Here is a 14,761-nt window from a genome sequence, read left to right as displayed (position 1 = left end):
TGTAAGCTACTATCATTTAAATTAGCAGGCAGCATAAAGGTTGTGTGTTGCCTACATTGCAAAGAATGAGCATGGTTTCATCACACATCACGATCCTTGTGCCAGTGATTGAACCTTGTCTAATTTTTCCCCTAATAAGTTACATGAGTGAGCTTCATCAAAAGACATATACGTTGCCAGTCATTTATAAGTACTTCCCTTTGGGGGAAGATTCTGCTTGTTTCTGCTGCTTTTGTGCTCAGATTCCTGGGTAAAAAATTGGGGAATCATAGCCAAAACCACTTACGCTCCTGCATTCCACGATCTTTTATGTTGGTTCAAGATTCGATTCACCAGCATGAGGCCCTACCCACTGGCCGCATACCCAGTTTGAAATTGCAAGATTCCAGCGATTGCACTGTTTTGATAATTGTACTCATTTTCCTAAGCATACTTTAAAAGCTTTTTCATATCAAAACATATTTAACTTTCTAAAAAGCTGACTACATACACCAATGAAACTATTAAGTGGTTCAGTATAGTGTCTTTTAAAGTAACCTTCCGCGATTTCAAATCAGGTTTCTCACAGGTGAAGGGCTGGATATTCGAACTAAAAATGCTTAATTTTGGTAATAAACCCATTTTCTGCTTATTAATAAAACTGCACCAGGTTGCCACTGTTAAATACATCAAGGAATACTTTTTAATGGAAAGAAATAAAAAAAATTACATTCCATTACGCTGCCTGATTGCGCTGATTCATGGAAGATTTTATGTTTTTGTGATTATGTAGATAAATTTTAGAGGAAACTTGAACTGTAATCTAACCAGGGCAAATCCTATCACGTTTTAGGTGCAATTTCCCGATTGCATCTGAAGTTGAAACTTTGCCTCAATGTTTGCATGTAACCTTCTAAAAGCTACCTATATATGGTGTTCAACGAGGGATGGTCTACATTCCTGTTTAAAAATGGATGCCAAATAAAAAAATGATAAATCCCAAAGATTGCAGGACGCAGCAATTTACTGTATCTCTAGTTAACCCCTTTGGAGGTCGCTGTATCAATTCTCCTATGAACCTTAATAATTACTTATCAACTAAACAACAGCCTCCAAGGGGGTGAAGTTCAATTGATTCACACAAATCAACTGGTAAAACAGCTAAAGCAAAAGCCCTGCAAGGTGAACCAAACTTATTTTGTTCCAAAACCAAGGGTCACTGCAGCAATTAACACCACAAGCCGAGATCACTAAACCAACATTTAAGATCATTGAGATTACTTCAGCAAACTTGTATTTTGAACCTTTCACTTAAAACATAATGTTCTCCTCTTCCATCCAAAACTAAACTGCAAAAAGTCAAAATCTGTTTTCTATTGAATATTAGTAAACATGCTTGTCAAATTATATATATGTATATAAAGAGTTTTAACAGAACATATTTTCCGATGACATTTTTATACTAATACAGGTAGATTGCATGCAAGGTAAAAATACAGTGATCCTGGTTATTTTATGAAATCCTTACCTCTGTGCAAAAAGGTGTCAGCTCTGAATGTACAACTGGTTGAACATACGTATGAAACACAGATTCAATTTCCAATGTCCTGCCGTGTAGTTTTAGGACTGGGAATTCTATAATTTCCTGGGGGGCGGGGGGGGGGGGGGAGGTGGAAGAAGTAACAAATAAAGCAAACAAGTTAATGTCTTCTCCCTTGGACATCTGTATAAAGCACAGAATTTGACAGATTCATGTCTGCAATGATAAATATATAATTATTACAAGCATTTCACAGGAGTAAATCGTGTTTTTAAAATGTTTCTTTACATTAAAACTAACTTCCAATTTGAAATTTTTTGTTAAGCATGGGTCCATACATTTCAAAATGTCACCTATAAAATATATTTGTTCTTAGGAGGTGGGGGGGCTCTTGCAAGACTATATTTAATCCATCTCTAGCTGTCCTGAGAAGGTAATACTGGAACTTCTCTTTGAGATGGTAGGTTTCCAGCAGTATAACGGAACTTAAAAAAATTCAAGAGAAAGAACTAAGTGGATATAATAAGTTCAGAAAATGGTAAGAGAAAATAATGGGACATAGGATAGACAAATCTCCACGATCTGATAGATTCCACCTTAGGGTATTAAAATAACTCCAACTAGAATTTTATGTCACGGCGGGCCTTGGCAGAGCGGAGGTCGGGGTTGATCAAGAGGATGGGGGAAAATTGTTCCAGCAGGGGTGGCTTGAGTTGCTGGGGGGACCCTCTGTGGGGCACACTGTGCCTGATCAGGAGGGACACCAGGACATACCTGAGCCTGCAAGTAGGCCGCCAGTTTTTACTGGGCGGCCTCCTCAGCTGGCGAAGTGCCCGGCCACCACGGGTAATATTAATTGTCCACTTAATTGGCCGGGGGTGTGCAGGCCGTTTGCCACCTCCCCTGCCGCCGGTTACATGGCAACAGGTAGGTGACGTGAATGGCAGCCCCCGCTTCCCAATCGATTTTACACCCCCCGCCCCCACTGCCTCCAGTCCGGTCCCAGCGGGGGACACCATAAAATTCTGGCCTAGGTGAGAAAACTACAGGTCTAAAAGTCAAGCGTTTTTAAAGCTCTCCAGATTCTGGAATTGTGATTTTGTATTGGAATATTGCAAATATCAATTCATTATTTAAGAAAAAAGGGAGGGAACAGGAAACTACAGACCTGTCAGTAGAACAGCAGTTGTGTGGAATCTATCAGGGACAGAGTGACTGAGCACTTGAGCAAGTGTCAGCTGATCAAAGAGAGTCAGCAGGGATTTGCGAAAGCGAGGTGATGTCTGAATAATGTAGTTCAAATTTTTGAGGAGGTCATTAACACAGTGCTTAAGAGAGTGTTTATGGATGCTGACTATATGGACTTCCAAAAGGCATTTGATAAGGTTCCTCATAAGAAATTATTAGCAAATATTAAAAAGCAATGAATTGGAGGTAACCTTGTAACATGAATTGTTAATTGGTTAAGAGGCAGGAAACAGAAAATAGGCAGACCAGTGCGAACTGGGCATAGGAAATGATTGCTGTATCAGAAGCCGACCGGGTATTGGGCCTTGGGACTCCCATAGATCATACCAGCAGGCAGGAGAGTGGGACTGACTGGGTGGCTTTACAGGGAGCCAGCATGGCTTCCTTCTATGCTGTAATAACTCTAAGTTCAAGTGTGTGAAGGGATTTACTCAGTTTTTCCATCAAATAACACACCAGCTTTAAAAGTTGAAAAGATCGGATACATGATCAGCGCATTCTTGCTGCAAAGAGGATGTTGAAATGTTCCTGCCTCAATGAGGTGCAAGTCCCTCCTAAGACCAATTAAGGGCCTGGGGACCGTAAAATCCGGTCTGGAACCCCAGGCCCGGCGGAGGCGGGATCGCCAATGGCTTTTTGGTCGGTGGACGGCTCCCGTCCGACAAGTGCAAAATTCCGGCCCATGTACCAGTTACAGGACCTGCTGTTCTACCACTAATTTTGAAAGCTCACTCCCAGCATGACTATGGTGCACCTCTTTCATCTTTCCCATTGCTCCAAAAGAGCCTCCCTAACTTCAGGGTAGATTATTTTCAGAGAGGTATTCTTTGTTTTGGGTGCCTCTGCACTGGGCACAGTCTGAGCTGGAGATGCAGCAGAGTTGGCAGTAACAGACTGTAAATCTTTCGCAGTCTCTTCTTTAGGCATCTTGAAGCCACAAGATGGACAAAAGTTGAAAACAGCTTCTACCTTCTGGTCACAGTATAGTCAAAATTTAAAGGTCATTCTGAGACAGTGGTCTTCTTTGCACTCACTTGCTTCAGGGCCTTTCCAAGTTTGTGTCTGAGGCCTGGAGGGAGGTGGCGCTTGGCGCTGCCATGTATCATTACGTTTGCATCTATTCATGTTCTATGTCCGTTTCCATCTATTCATGTTCTGTGTCTGAAAAAGGAAGGTACGCATGTGCTCTGGGAACAGGTGGACGAGTGCCAGCGTGAATATTTTACCTCTACACATCTCAAAATGTATCCAGGTAAATGGTGAGCTATGGTGACACCAACGACTGCCCAACTAACCTCATACAATGGGTCCCTGATCCCATGTTTAGGATCCATCAAGATTAAATGCAAATATAATGAATCAGTTTGGAAATCCCAACTTTTTTATATCGTCCAAACAGCTGGACCTGCTATCGCTGGACTACAAGCGTGCAAGGATTTGAGCCTGGTAATGGTGGCAGAATCGAATCAATGCATTCGTTGACATTGACAATGTGAAACAACTGTTCCTCTTGCCCACTTGAACATGGACGCTCACCATCATCACTAGTGTTGACATCATCCGCAACCTTGTTGATGTATCGGTTGTGATGTGACGTACGACAGTGAAGCTTGCCAGGGCATGAAGCCTTCTTATGGTCTGTCTGCCTGTGGTCCGGATTCTTGCCAGCAGCATCTGTCTTAGCTTTGCAACACTGCCATTTCTAGCAACCCCCGACAACACATCCTTTGCAGATGTTACTGAATGCTGGGCAACCCTTAGCAGTATGTAAGAATGTACCTAAATAACAATGTGTAGCCCTTTATTAAGTTCACCTGGCAACTGTTGCATACAAAGGTCTACACAAAGGGAGATAACTTTGAAAGTAGAGGTAAATTGATATGAAAGTAATTTTAGAAATGAATTTTTGAATGATTCATAAAAGTACTATTTTGTTCCCTAAAGACAGTGAATTCCACGCTAACTCATTCCTAAAGCGCAGAAGTATGGCGCTCATGCACGTCAATTCTGGTATATGGGAGGAATTCTCAAGAATACAGTTTCAGTAAAAGCATTTTACCTGCAAGCAAATGTATGAAGGTATGGAGATAATAATGGGAAAAAAGTGATTATGAAGTTGTAATCTAGTTGTGGGGTTCAAATGATTTTTTTCTAAATCACAAAGATCGTTGTTGATACTAAGATGCAGCCATTATTATTTAAAAGTAAAGCAAATTTCAATTTATTTTAAATCATGGTTTTAACTTGATTGGTTTGGCACCCATGTGTCAATAATACATTTAATACAATAATACATTTCCTTCATACAAGATGATTATTGATTGAGGCGCCTCCATTTCAAATTTATCAAGAAATAATCTGCAATTTATTTCATTACATCTTACAGAACAACATCTGTTGGGAGCGACATGATGCAATGGAATTACAGACTGTCCTTTCAGCTCCAGTATTGGGTTCAAATTCAACTCTTATTGATGAGGCAAAGTATCCTTTCTGAATTTAAGAGCAATACCCAATGGATACATGTTCATTGTATAAAACTACCAACTAATTTGACCCACTAATATCATAGTGGTACAGTATGGGTGACCTTCTGTGGTTAGAGTTAAGACACATTACTGAGACAGGTTAGGTGGAGCTACAGTCTGTATCTAATGACCCATTATACTGAGAATGAAATCAATGATCAGGAACCTTTAATATTGGATTCTGAATCAGCTTCAGCCAGCTTGAATAACTTGTGGCCATTTAACTGATCATACATTGTAGATTCAATGGGACACCACCACCATGCATGGCTGAGTCAATGGTATTACGAAGACATATGTAATGACATCTTAACATTTACAGTCTGCCATTTCAAGTGACAAACAAACCAGACTATGAAACTGCCCACTAGTTTTACTGAAGCCATTTTCTCCAGAATTCAAGATCAGACCATTCAGCAAGATAGGCAATGAGGGTGGGTGGGGGAGGTGGGTAAAGTTGTGTCCAGTTATGGTGCTCTAGTCATCATAGCGTGGGGCAGGTGGTCTTTCCATCCCATCAATTTTGTATGTTTGTAAGTCTGTTTCAATCTGAACAAGCTCATAATAGACCATTTAGTAACCTCTTTACTATCATAAATAAAGCATGGGGAAGTTTAGAATTCTTTCATTTTGAATTAACAATATAACAAGGGCTAGAAGTATACAAATTCTGACCTATGAGGCTTTAACTATAATTTATCTTCCATTGCAGCCAAAGTAATTTGATGAGGGCAATATAATAACTTCTTTATAAGCAAGTAAGAGATTTATTCTGGTAGTTAAAAAAAAACACTAGATTACTGGGCTTTTCAGTACATTGTGGTCACCCAGGATGGAACAATTATGGAGGATACCACAAGGCTGCAGCATGTGGAGAGGTAGAGATAAATTGGAAGCCATAACAATGAAATTCAAGTGGTTTATTAATAATGTTTCAACTCTGAAATGTCACTGCTTTGAAGCACACAACAGCGGGCATTATTCTGTGTAAAATATAGCAATTTTGAACCTTTTCTTCGATGGACGGATTGTATTTTTTTGTGAATTTCTTGGCTTCCACTTGTGTACCATTGTGATTAGGCCAGATATATCACCTGGACTAATCATACTGGCAGATACAATAGACCTTAGAATAATCAAAGATTACTTGCAATGCTTCAATTCCCAATATCAGAGAAGAAAAAGTGCCTTGCAAAAGTCTCCCAGATGATCTGGCTGAGATTTTGAATCTGATGGTAGTAACATATAAACTTTACAGTAAAATCTATTTTAAGAAACAATACAAGATACTTCTCACCACTGTCAGGATAACAAATTACAATACAAGTAAAATGGGTGTACAGGAACTTGCTTTTCAATATATACTTCTGTTTTGATTTACACGATAGCCTTTTCTAAATAATTTATGGCATGATAAATTTATTGCACAGTGCAAGCTAACTGCAAATAAGAATTGCCAAATAATTAGATTTTAGTGCAATGCTTATAAATTATCCACTGATTTGTCCAGACTTGTTTGTCAGCCCTGTTGTGCTTTAGGTCATCTTTGACATTTTGGTGTTTGTGTTTTAATTGCTGATTTACACTTTGACAGATGAGTCTTGATGCCTGATGTCCAGGACTGTGATGTCTAAAGGGATTCAAGGCAATTAGAAAAAGAAGTGCTCACCTTAGAAATAATATTATACTTTATCCTTTTCCTTTGGATTTCAGTTAAGAGCAATGCAATACAGAATGAATTTTCTTACATTTTCAGAATAGGTGCAGGATTAAATTTATAGGGATTTCACGGTATACAATGATATGTTATACATTGGGTTGGAAAAGAAGCATATTTGCATAGCATAAGATTGCTCATATCATTACTAACTGCATTATGAATAAAAATTGGTGAATGAAAAATTTGATTCTAAAATCTATAACTTTTAAGCTAAAAAAATGATTAGAAATTGCATTGTGATTTTTTTTTATAAATAATTATTCCCAACCCATTGGTAAAACACAAAAGCAGATAATTACTTTCGGTCATTGTTTCATCCCATCTTGAGGTGACACTGTCAAATCCTTTGCAACAGAGTTAAATAAATATTCTTTTGGGCCTCCTTATCTCGAGAGACAATGGATACGCGCCTGGAGGTGGTCAGTTGTTTGTGAAGCAGCGCCTGGAGTGGCTATAAAGGCCAATTCTAGAGTGACAGGCTCTTCCACAGGTGCTGCAGAGAAATTTGTTTGTCGGGGCTGTTACACAGTTGGCTCTCTCCTTGCGCCTCTGTCTTTTTTCCTGCCAACTACTAAGTCTCTTCAACTCGCCACATTTTAGCCCCGTCTTTATGGCTGCCCGCCAGCTCTGGCAAACGCTGGCAACTGACTCCCACGACTTGTGATCAATGTCACAGGATTTCATGTCGCGTTTGCAGATGTCTTTAAAGCGGAGACATGGACGGCCGGTGGGTCTGATACCAGTGGCGAGCTCGCTGTACAATGTGTCTTTGGGGATCCTGCCATCTTCCATGCGGCTCACATGACCAAGCCATCTCAAGCGCCGCTGACTCAGTAGTGTGTACAAGCTGGGGATGTTGGCCGCCTCGAGGACTTCTGTGTTGGAGATACGGTCCTGCCACCTGATGCCAAGTATTCTCCGGAGGCAGCGAAGATGGAATGAATTGAGACGTCGCTCTATGTCCAGGCCTCGCTGCCGTAGAGCAAGGTACTGAGGACACAGGCCTGATACACTCGGACATTTGTGTTCCGTGTCAGTGCGCCATTTTCCCACACTCTCTTGGCCAGTCTGGACATAGCAGTGGAAGCCTTTCCCATGCGCTTGTTGATTTCTGCATCGAGACACAGGTTACTGGTGATAGTTGAGCCTAGGTAGGTGAACTCTTGAACCACTTCCAGAGCGTGGTCGCCAATATTGATGGATGGAGCATTTCTGACGTCCTGTCCCATGATGTTCGTTTTCTTGAGGCTGATGGTTAGGCCAAATTCATCGCAGGCAGCCGCAAACCTGTCGATGAGACTCTGCAGGCACTCTTCAGTGTGAGATGTTAAAGCAGCATCGTCAGCAAAGAGGAGTTCCCTGATGAGGACTTTCCGTACTTTGGACTTCGCTCTTAGACGGGCAAGGTTGAACAACCTGCCCCATGATCTTGTGTGGAGGAAAATTCCTTCTTCAGAGGACTTGAACGCATGTGAAAGTAGCAGGGAGAAGAAAATCCCAAAAAGTGTGGGTGCGAGAACACAGCCGTTTCACGCCACTAAATAAATATGAATATATATATATATATATATATATATATATATATATATATTCTTCTTCTTTTGGGCCTCCTTATCTCGAGAGACAATGGATACGCGCCTGGAGGTGGTCAGTGGTTTGTGAAGCAGCGCCTGGAGTGGCTATAAAGGCCAATTCTGGAGTGACAGGCTCTTCCACAGGTGCTGCAGAGAAATTTGTTTGTCGGGGCTGTTGCACAGTTGGCTCTCCCCTTGCGCCTCTGTCTTTTTTCCTGCCAACTACTAAGTCTCTTCGACTCGCCACAATTTAGCCCTGTCTTTATGGCTGCCCGCCAGCTCTGGCGAATGCTGGCAACTGACTCCCACGACTTGTGATCAGTGTCACACGATTTCATGTCGCGTTTGCAGACGTCTTTATAGCGGAGACATGGACGGCCGGTGGGTCTGATACCAGTGGCGAGCTCGCTGTACAATGTGTCTTTGGGGATCCTGCCATCTTCCATGCGGCTCACATGGCCCACACATTCCTTATACAGTAAAAACTAATCACACCTAGGGGAGGATTAAAAGATTTTGGAAACTACAATGCAGAATCACTACTACATTTAAACTATTATTAGCGCTTTTGAGCTGCTCACTGCTCTGAAAACTACGCTGTAATTGTATTTAATAAGCTATTAAAGGTCGATATTTTAGGTGCTCCTAAAAAAATAGAAGAAACTAACTTTCAAAACATACCTGGCCAAATTAATTGAAGAACTTGTTAAAGGCCGAGGGATTTTAACAAGAAAGATTTGGCTAACATGGTGAGTTGCCATGATGGTGGTGCACATTCAAGCATATGGTGTCATAAAGTGGTGGTATGCAGAGTTGATTCCCCTCTCCCCATACTCTTATGGCATTCAAATTTTTTATACATGTTGAGCACTTCCTTATGCAGGAAAAGACAAAATTTAAGTTAGAGTTGTCTGCTGGCTAATGTCATACAATTCCTTCTGAACTGCTCAGAGGCATAAGCAGAGATCTGGGCTAAATCTCCCACTCTCACCTTCACCCACAGGAGTCTACGGAAGACAAAAGGAACTGATAATTTCATACACTCCTGAATAGTGTTAGGGAGAATAAATTTCTTTTTAACTTAAAAAGAGAAAGAAGCCTTGATGGCAAAATAATTTCTCATTAAAATGGACACATCAAGCTAGAAGATGAACTTTAACCAAATAATTTACCATTAACTTTAACAAAATACCCATAGCCCTTTTTATTCCTCTGGTGTGAAAAATTATGCTACAATTATACTTCATCTACTGTGGAAACCACCATTAAATCAGCTTTGCAGGGGGTACTGCACTCAAAATGGCCACTGAGTAGTAACAGTAAATGTTGTAAACTACAAGGTGCTGGCATGCCATCTGACTGCCACTTGTGATATTTCAGGTGAGCTAAAAATATTAGGACACGAAATAGACACAAACAATGCATGGTGTGCCTTTAAGATTTTTTTAATGCAATAAAGTGAAAACTAAACCCATGCCACATTAATTAACACTTTCATAAATCCATAATTCCAAATCTGTGCTGAGTTTGCTGATCTCAGCCAGCATAGTAGTATGGGCACAACAACATGGGTGCTTTAGCACCCATGGAGTAGGAACATTGATTTGATTACGTAAATTGGGCATGTTCTCACTTGAAAGTTGACAGGTGATATGACTTCTGTTTTTAGGATTTTAGGGATTAGATAATGTGGACCATGACAGGTTATTTCACCTTGTCTGGAAAAATAGAAAAGAGGACATAGCCTGTGATTGAAATCAGGTAATTTCAAAATGAATCTGTGGAAAGAATATTTCAGTAAGGAAGTGATTAATCTCAAGTGCAATATGCACTCACTGCTACTCTCAGCTATGTCAGATTTTATGGCTCTCCATTAGTTAGATTTCACAAGACATTCATTGTCAATGTTAGACTTAACCATATGTTCAGGTATCCAATAGCCAACTAATATTCTATCAGGCACTACAAAAATGATCTAAAGTTGGAAAACTCTTTAATTAATAAAAATAAAGGCAACTGCAGTGTTAATTATCTGCCACTAGATGCCACTATTGCAATTAAATATTAAAATGATATATTTACCAAGTATGCTAAAGACATCTAGAAGCAGATCATTGCTGCATTAAGTGCTTCTTCACTTTGACTCCCAGAATGTAATATTGTACTCATACAAATTGGACATGCGAGTCTAAATGAACTCCTGTGTTCAGCATCTTCTAAGAACATGACATCTTGGTACGAGATAACTGTTATATGGCTCATAAAGACCCTGTTGTAAATATCCATTGTTTAGCATTAGAAAGAAATTTCTAGGAGAAAAGTATGAGCAGAAGATTTATTATACAAAAATACCTGTGGCTTTATCAATTGTTTATCGCATGTTGCTTCAAAGTCCAAAACCATAAAATTGTGGTAAGTTTGTGGATGGAAAGATGATCTGGATGATGGCTGCTGTCCTGAAGCCATGTTATCAACCAACAGAGGAAGTGACTGAATATCTGAGTATTGCCTGTTCAAAACCAATTCTGCACTTGCTCTCTCAGAAGAGAACACAACTACTGAAGATCTTCCCAATCCAGAACTTCTGTGCAAAATATGAAGAAAGTTGGCACTTCTGATCCAATGCATAAACTGCACCATTGGGTTTCTGCAACAAATCAGTAGAAATTCAGAGCATTAGAAAACCATAAAATGGCATAAAGATTTTTGTAACTCATCATAATTTGAAGGCTGCATATCAGAATGCAGTAAATATTCAAAACAAAAATTCATCTAGTCAATTGTCATGGTGATGTAGAAATCTTGTTTATTATGTGCTAGATTGAATCACAGAAATTTGCATGAACACATGGAAAACTTTTTTTTTCAGATAACTCAACCACGGCATTCTTCCTTCCTTATCCCAAGCTAGGAGGCTGGCACAGAAGAGCCACATGAACAAATAAATCGCAACCAAACATTCCTCCAATCACCAATACACTAGCAAAATGATAAAGCCCAGGAAATACTCGTAAACTGTTGATTATTAGTACTAATATCCACTTTGTTGAAAAAAAATGAACATCAACAGTGTCTTCTGGACCATAGTCAGCAACTACACTGGCAGTAAGGTCCGGTGCAAAAAGTAAAATCTAGACCACTTTAGTTGCAACACTGTAACTTAGAGGGAGTTTTGAACTTTACTTAAACACTACCTGGTCTAGATAAACCACAAAGAAGGCAAAAAGAGGGAAGGAAAAATAAAGTGATCATTTCCTGAATGTCATCTTCCATCACCTCAGTCAGTGAAAAGCTAACTGCCAAAAATAAGAAATGATGCCAGGAACAGCAAGTATTTTCAGCACCTCAATGTTTAAAAAAAGAATTAGACTATGCAGCTCCAGGTGCAGCCATTACACAGTTCATATGTGGGTTTTTTTAATCACTGCTTTCCTGCCTAAGGGCGAGGGTTAATCTTGTGGAAACACCAGCACTGATGTACAGTAGCCATCTGTTAGAGGATCTTATTTTGGTCCTTTGCTTTTATTATGTTCATCAGGCAAAGTTCTAAATCCATCCCTCATCTCTTGAAGGGTTCCTTTTCATGGGACACTGGATTCAGTACTGAGACAGGAAGGAACTATACTGATGGTAAACGCTCCATCCGACTGGAAATTTCACTAGTGCCCTAGTGAAAAGGGTAAAGGGGCATAGCAAAGATTTTAAACTAGTAAGATGGGGTGGGGTAGTGGGGGGGGGGCAATAAGAGGGATCTACAAGAAATGAAACAAGCCTAAATATAGATGAAACAGGAAATGACAGCATAGGACAGACAAAGGTAAGGGAGAACATAAATGGCTAGGGAATAAATAGAGTTTGAACAGGAATGTAAAAAGAAAAATGCGAGGAACTGCTACAAAATATGAGATAAACTGTCAGCACACCAATGCATACAGTGTACGTAATAAAACGGGTACTGGAAGTAATAATACATTGCGAGGAATGGATATAGTAGGGATTACTAAGATATGGCTTCAGAAAAGTCAGGACTGGGAATTAAACACTGCAAGGTGTAATAATAACATTATTTAGACAAGGTAGGAGAGGGGAAAAGGGGAGGTGGAGTAGCTGTATTTATTAGAGATAACATAATGGCAGCAAAAAAAGCGTCACAGCGATCAGTAAGACAAAAATAGAATCCATGTGGATAAAGATAAAAGATAATAAAGGATCAATCACACTAATAGGTGTGGGCTAATAGTGCAAGGGAGGTAGAGAAAGAAATATGCAAACAAAATATGGAAATAAGTAATAAAAAAAATCATAACCATCCCAAAATTAATTAACAAGAGGTAGGTAAAAGGAATAAGGGAATGGAGTTCCTACATTGTGTACAGAACTTCTTTCTAATCCAGGACATAAGAAGCCTAACAAGGGAAGATTCATTGCTGGATCTGTTAATGGGGAATGAATCAGAGCAGATAAGAGAAGTAAAAGTAAGGAAACATCTAGACAATAGTGAAGGTAATACATAAGCTTTAAGATAATAGTTGAGAAGAACATAAGTATGACAAAGACCAGGGTAATAGATTGAAGAAATGTCAATTTTGAGAGGCTGAAAATAGGAGAATAAAATGGACAAAAATATTGGCAAACGATGATGTAGAAGAGCAATGGGAAACATTCAAAATAGTCTTCAATGGAATTCAGGAAAAATATATTCCGTTAAAAAACAAGAACAAGCTAAACACTTATGAGACGCCATGGATGAATAAAGACATAAGGGGAAAATTGAGGGGAGAAAGGGGCATATAAGTACATGGATAGTGGGGAGAGCATGACAAGGGAGAATACAGAGAGATTAGAGAGAAGCCAAAAAAATTAGGAAAGCAAAGAGAAATTATGAAATTAAATTGTCAGGAACATAAAACCAAAACTGTAAAATATTCTGTAGGCACATAAATAAAAAAAGGAAAGTCGTTATGAGAATTGGCCACCAAGACATGGATAGGATAAAATCAAAGGCAGCGATTGTGAAATGGCTGAAATATTAAGTAATTACTTTGCTTCAGTATTTACCAGGGACACAGATAAGGTAGATATGACATCAGAAGATGAGATTACAAATGATATTACCGCATTTAAAAATAAGAGGAGAAATCTTAAATAAATTAATCAAACTCAGGGAGGATAAAGTTTCTGGTCCAGGTGTATTACATCTGCACATTTTAAAAGAATCTAGGGAAGAGAGATAGGAAAAATACTATTACACGTACTCCATAATTCTTTTTAAAGAAGTGTAGTGGAGGATAGCTAATATTATAGGTACATTTAAGAAGGATGGTAGAACATGTCCGGGAAACTACATCAATGGTAGGAAAAATAATTGAATCCCTACTAAAGGAGAAAATAGAGAAACATCCAGAAACCAAAAATATTATAATGAATAGTCACCATGGATTTCAAAAGGGAAAGTCTTGTTTCACCAACCTCACTGAATTCTTTAAAGAGGTACCAGACAGAGTAGGCAAGAGTAATGTAGTAAATGTAATCCACCTAGATTTTTAAAAAGGTCTTCAATAAGATACTACATAACAGATTAAATGAATAAGGTAATTGCATGAAGAGTCAGGGACAATTAGAAGAATGAACAGCAAGCTGACTGAAAGACAGAAAGCAGGAAGTTGGTAACAGGTAGCTATTCCGAATGAGTGAAGGTGGAAAGTGGGGTCCCACAAAGATCAGTGCTGGGACCATTGTTGTTTACAATTTATAATAATGATTTAGACTTTGGAATCAAAAGCACAATTTCCAAATTGCTGAAAGGTGCCAAATGGGGGAATACACAATACTGAGGAGGACTGCAACAAATTACAAGACATTAATAAACTTGCAGAATGGGCATATAATTGGCAAACGAATTTCAACACAGCTAAGCGTCAGGTATTATATTTTGGTAAGAAAAGTAAGGACGTCACATACTACTTGGAAAATAAGAATCTAAATGGGGTGGAGGAACAAAGGGATCTCAGAGTACAAATACACAAATCATTAAAAGTAGTGGCGCAGGTTAATATGGCCATAAAAAGAGCACTTGGGTTTATTTACAGAGGAATAGAATAAAAAGTAGAGAAATTATGCTAAACCTGTATCGAACCTTGGTTAACCACATTTGCAGTACTGTGTAAAATTC

The 14,761-nt window shown here is 39.2% G+C and overlaps 1 protein-coding gene across 4 annotated transcripts in view; it reads right to left on the bottom strand.

Annotated features, from left to right (window-relative positions):
* Positions 1-14,761, bottom strand: part of LOC137372783 (ERI1 exoribonuclease 3-like) — a 419,417-nt gene that overhangs the window by 363,467 nt on the left and 41,189 nt on the right. For all 4 annotated transcript variants that reach the window (XM_068037025.1, XM_068037023.1, XM_068037021.1 and 1 more), the window contains exons 2-3: positions 10,942-11,236; positions 1,508-1,624 (exon numbers count right to left, since the gene is read on the bottom strand). In XM_068037025.1, coding sequence (XP_067893126.1) covers positions 1,508-1,624; positions 10,942-11,229 — 405 coding nt within the window. In that variant the 5' untranslated portion in view covers positions 11,230-11,236. The remainder of the gene's footprint in view (positions 1-1,507; positions 1,625-10,941; positions 11,237-14,761) is intronic.

Source organism: Heterodontus francisci, chromosome 8 (assembly GCF_036365525.1).
Source record: "Heterodontus francisci isolate sHetFra1 chromosome 8, sHetFra1.hap1, whole genome shotgun sequence".
NCBI classification, from domain to species: Eukaryota; Metazoa; Chordata; class Chondrichthyes; order Heterodontiformes; family Heterodontidae; genus Heterodontus; species Heterodontus francisci.
This window is presented reverse-complemented; position numbering and strand designations above follow the sequence as displayed.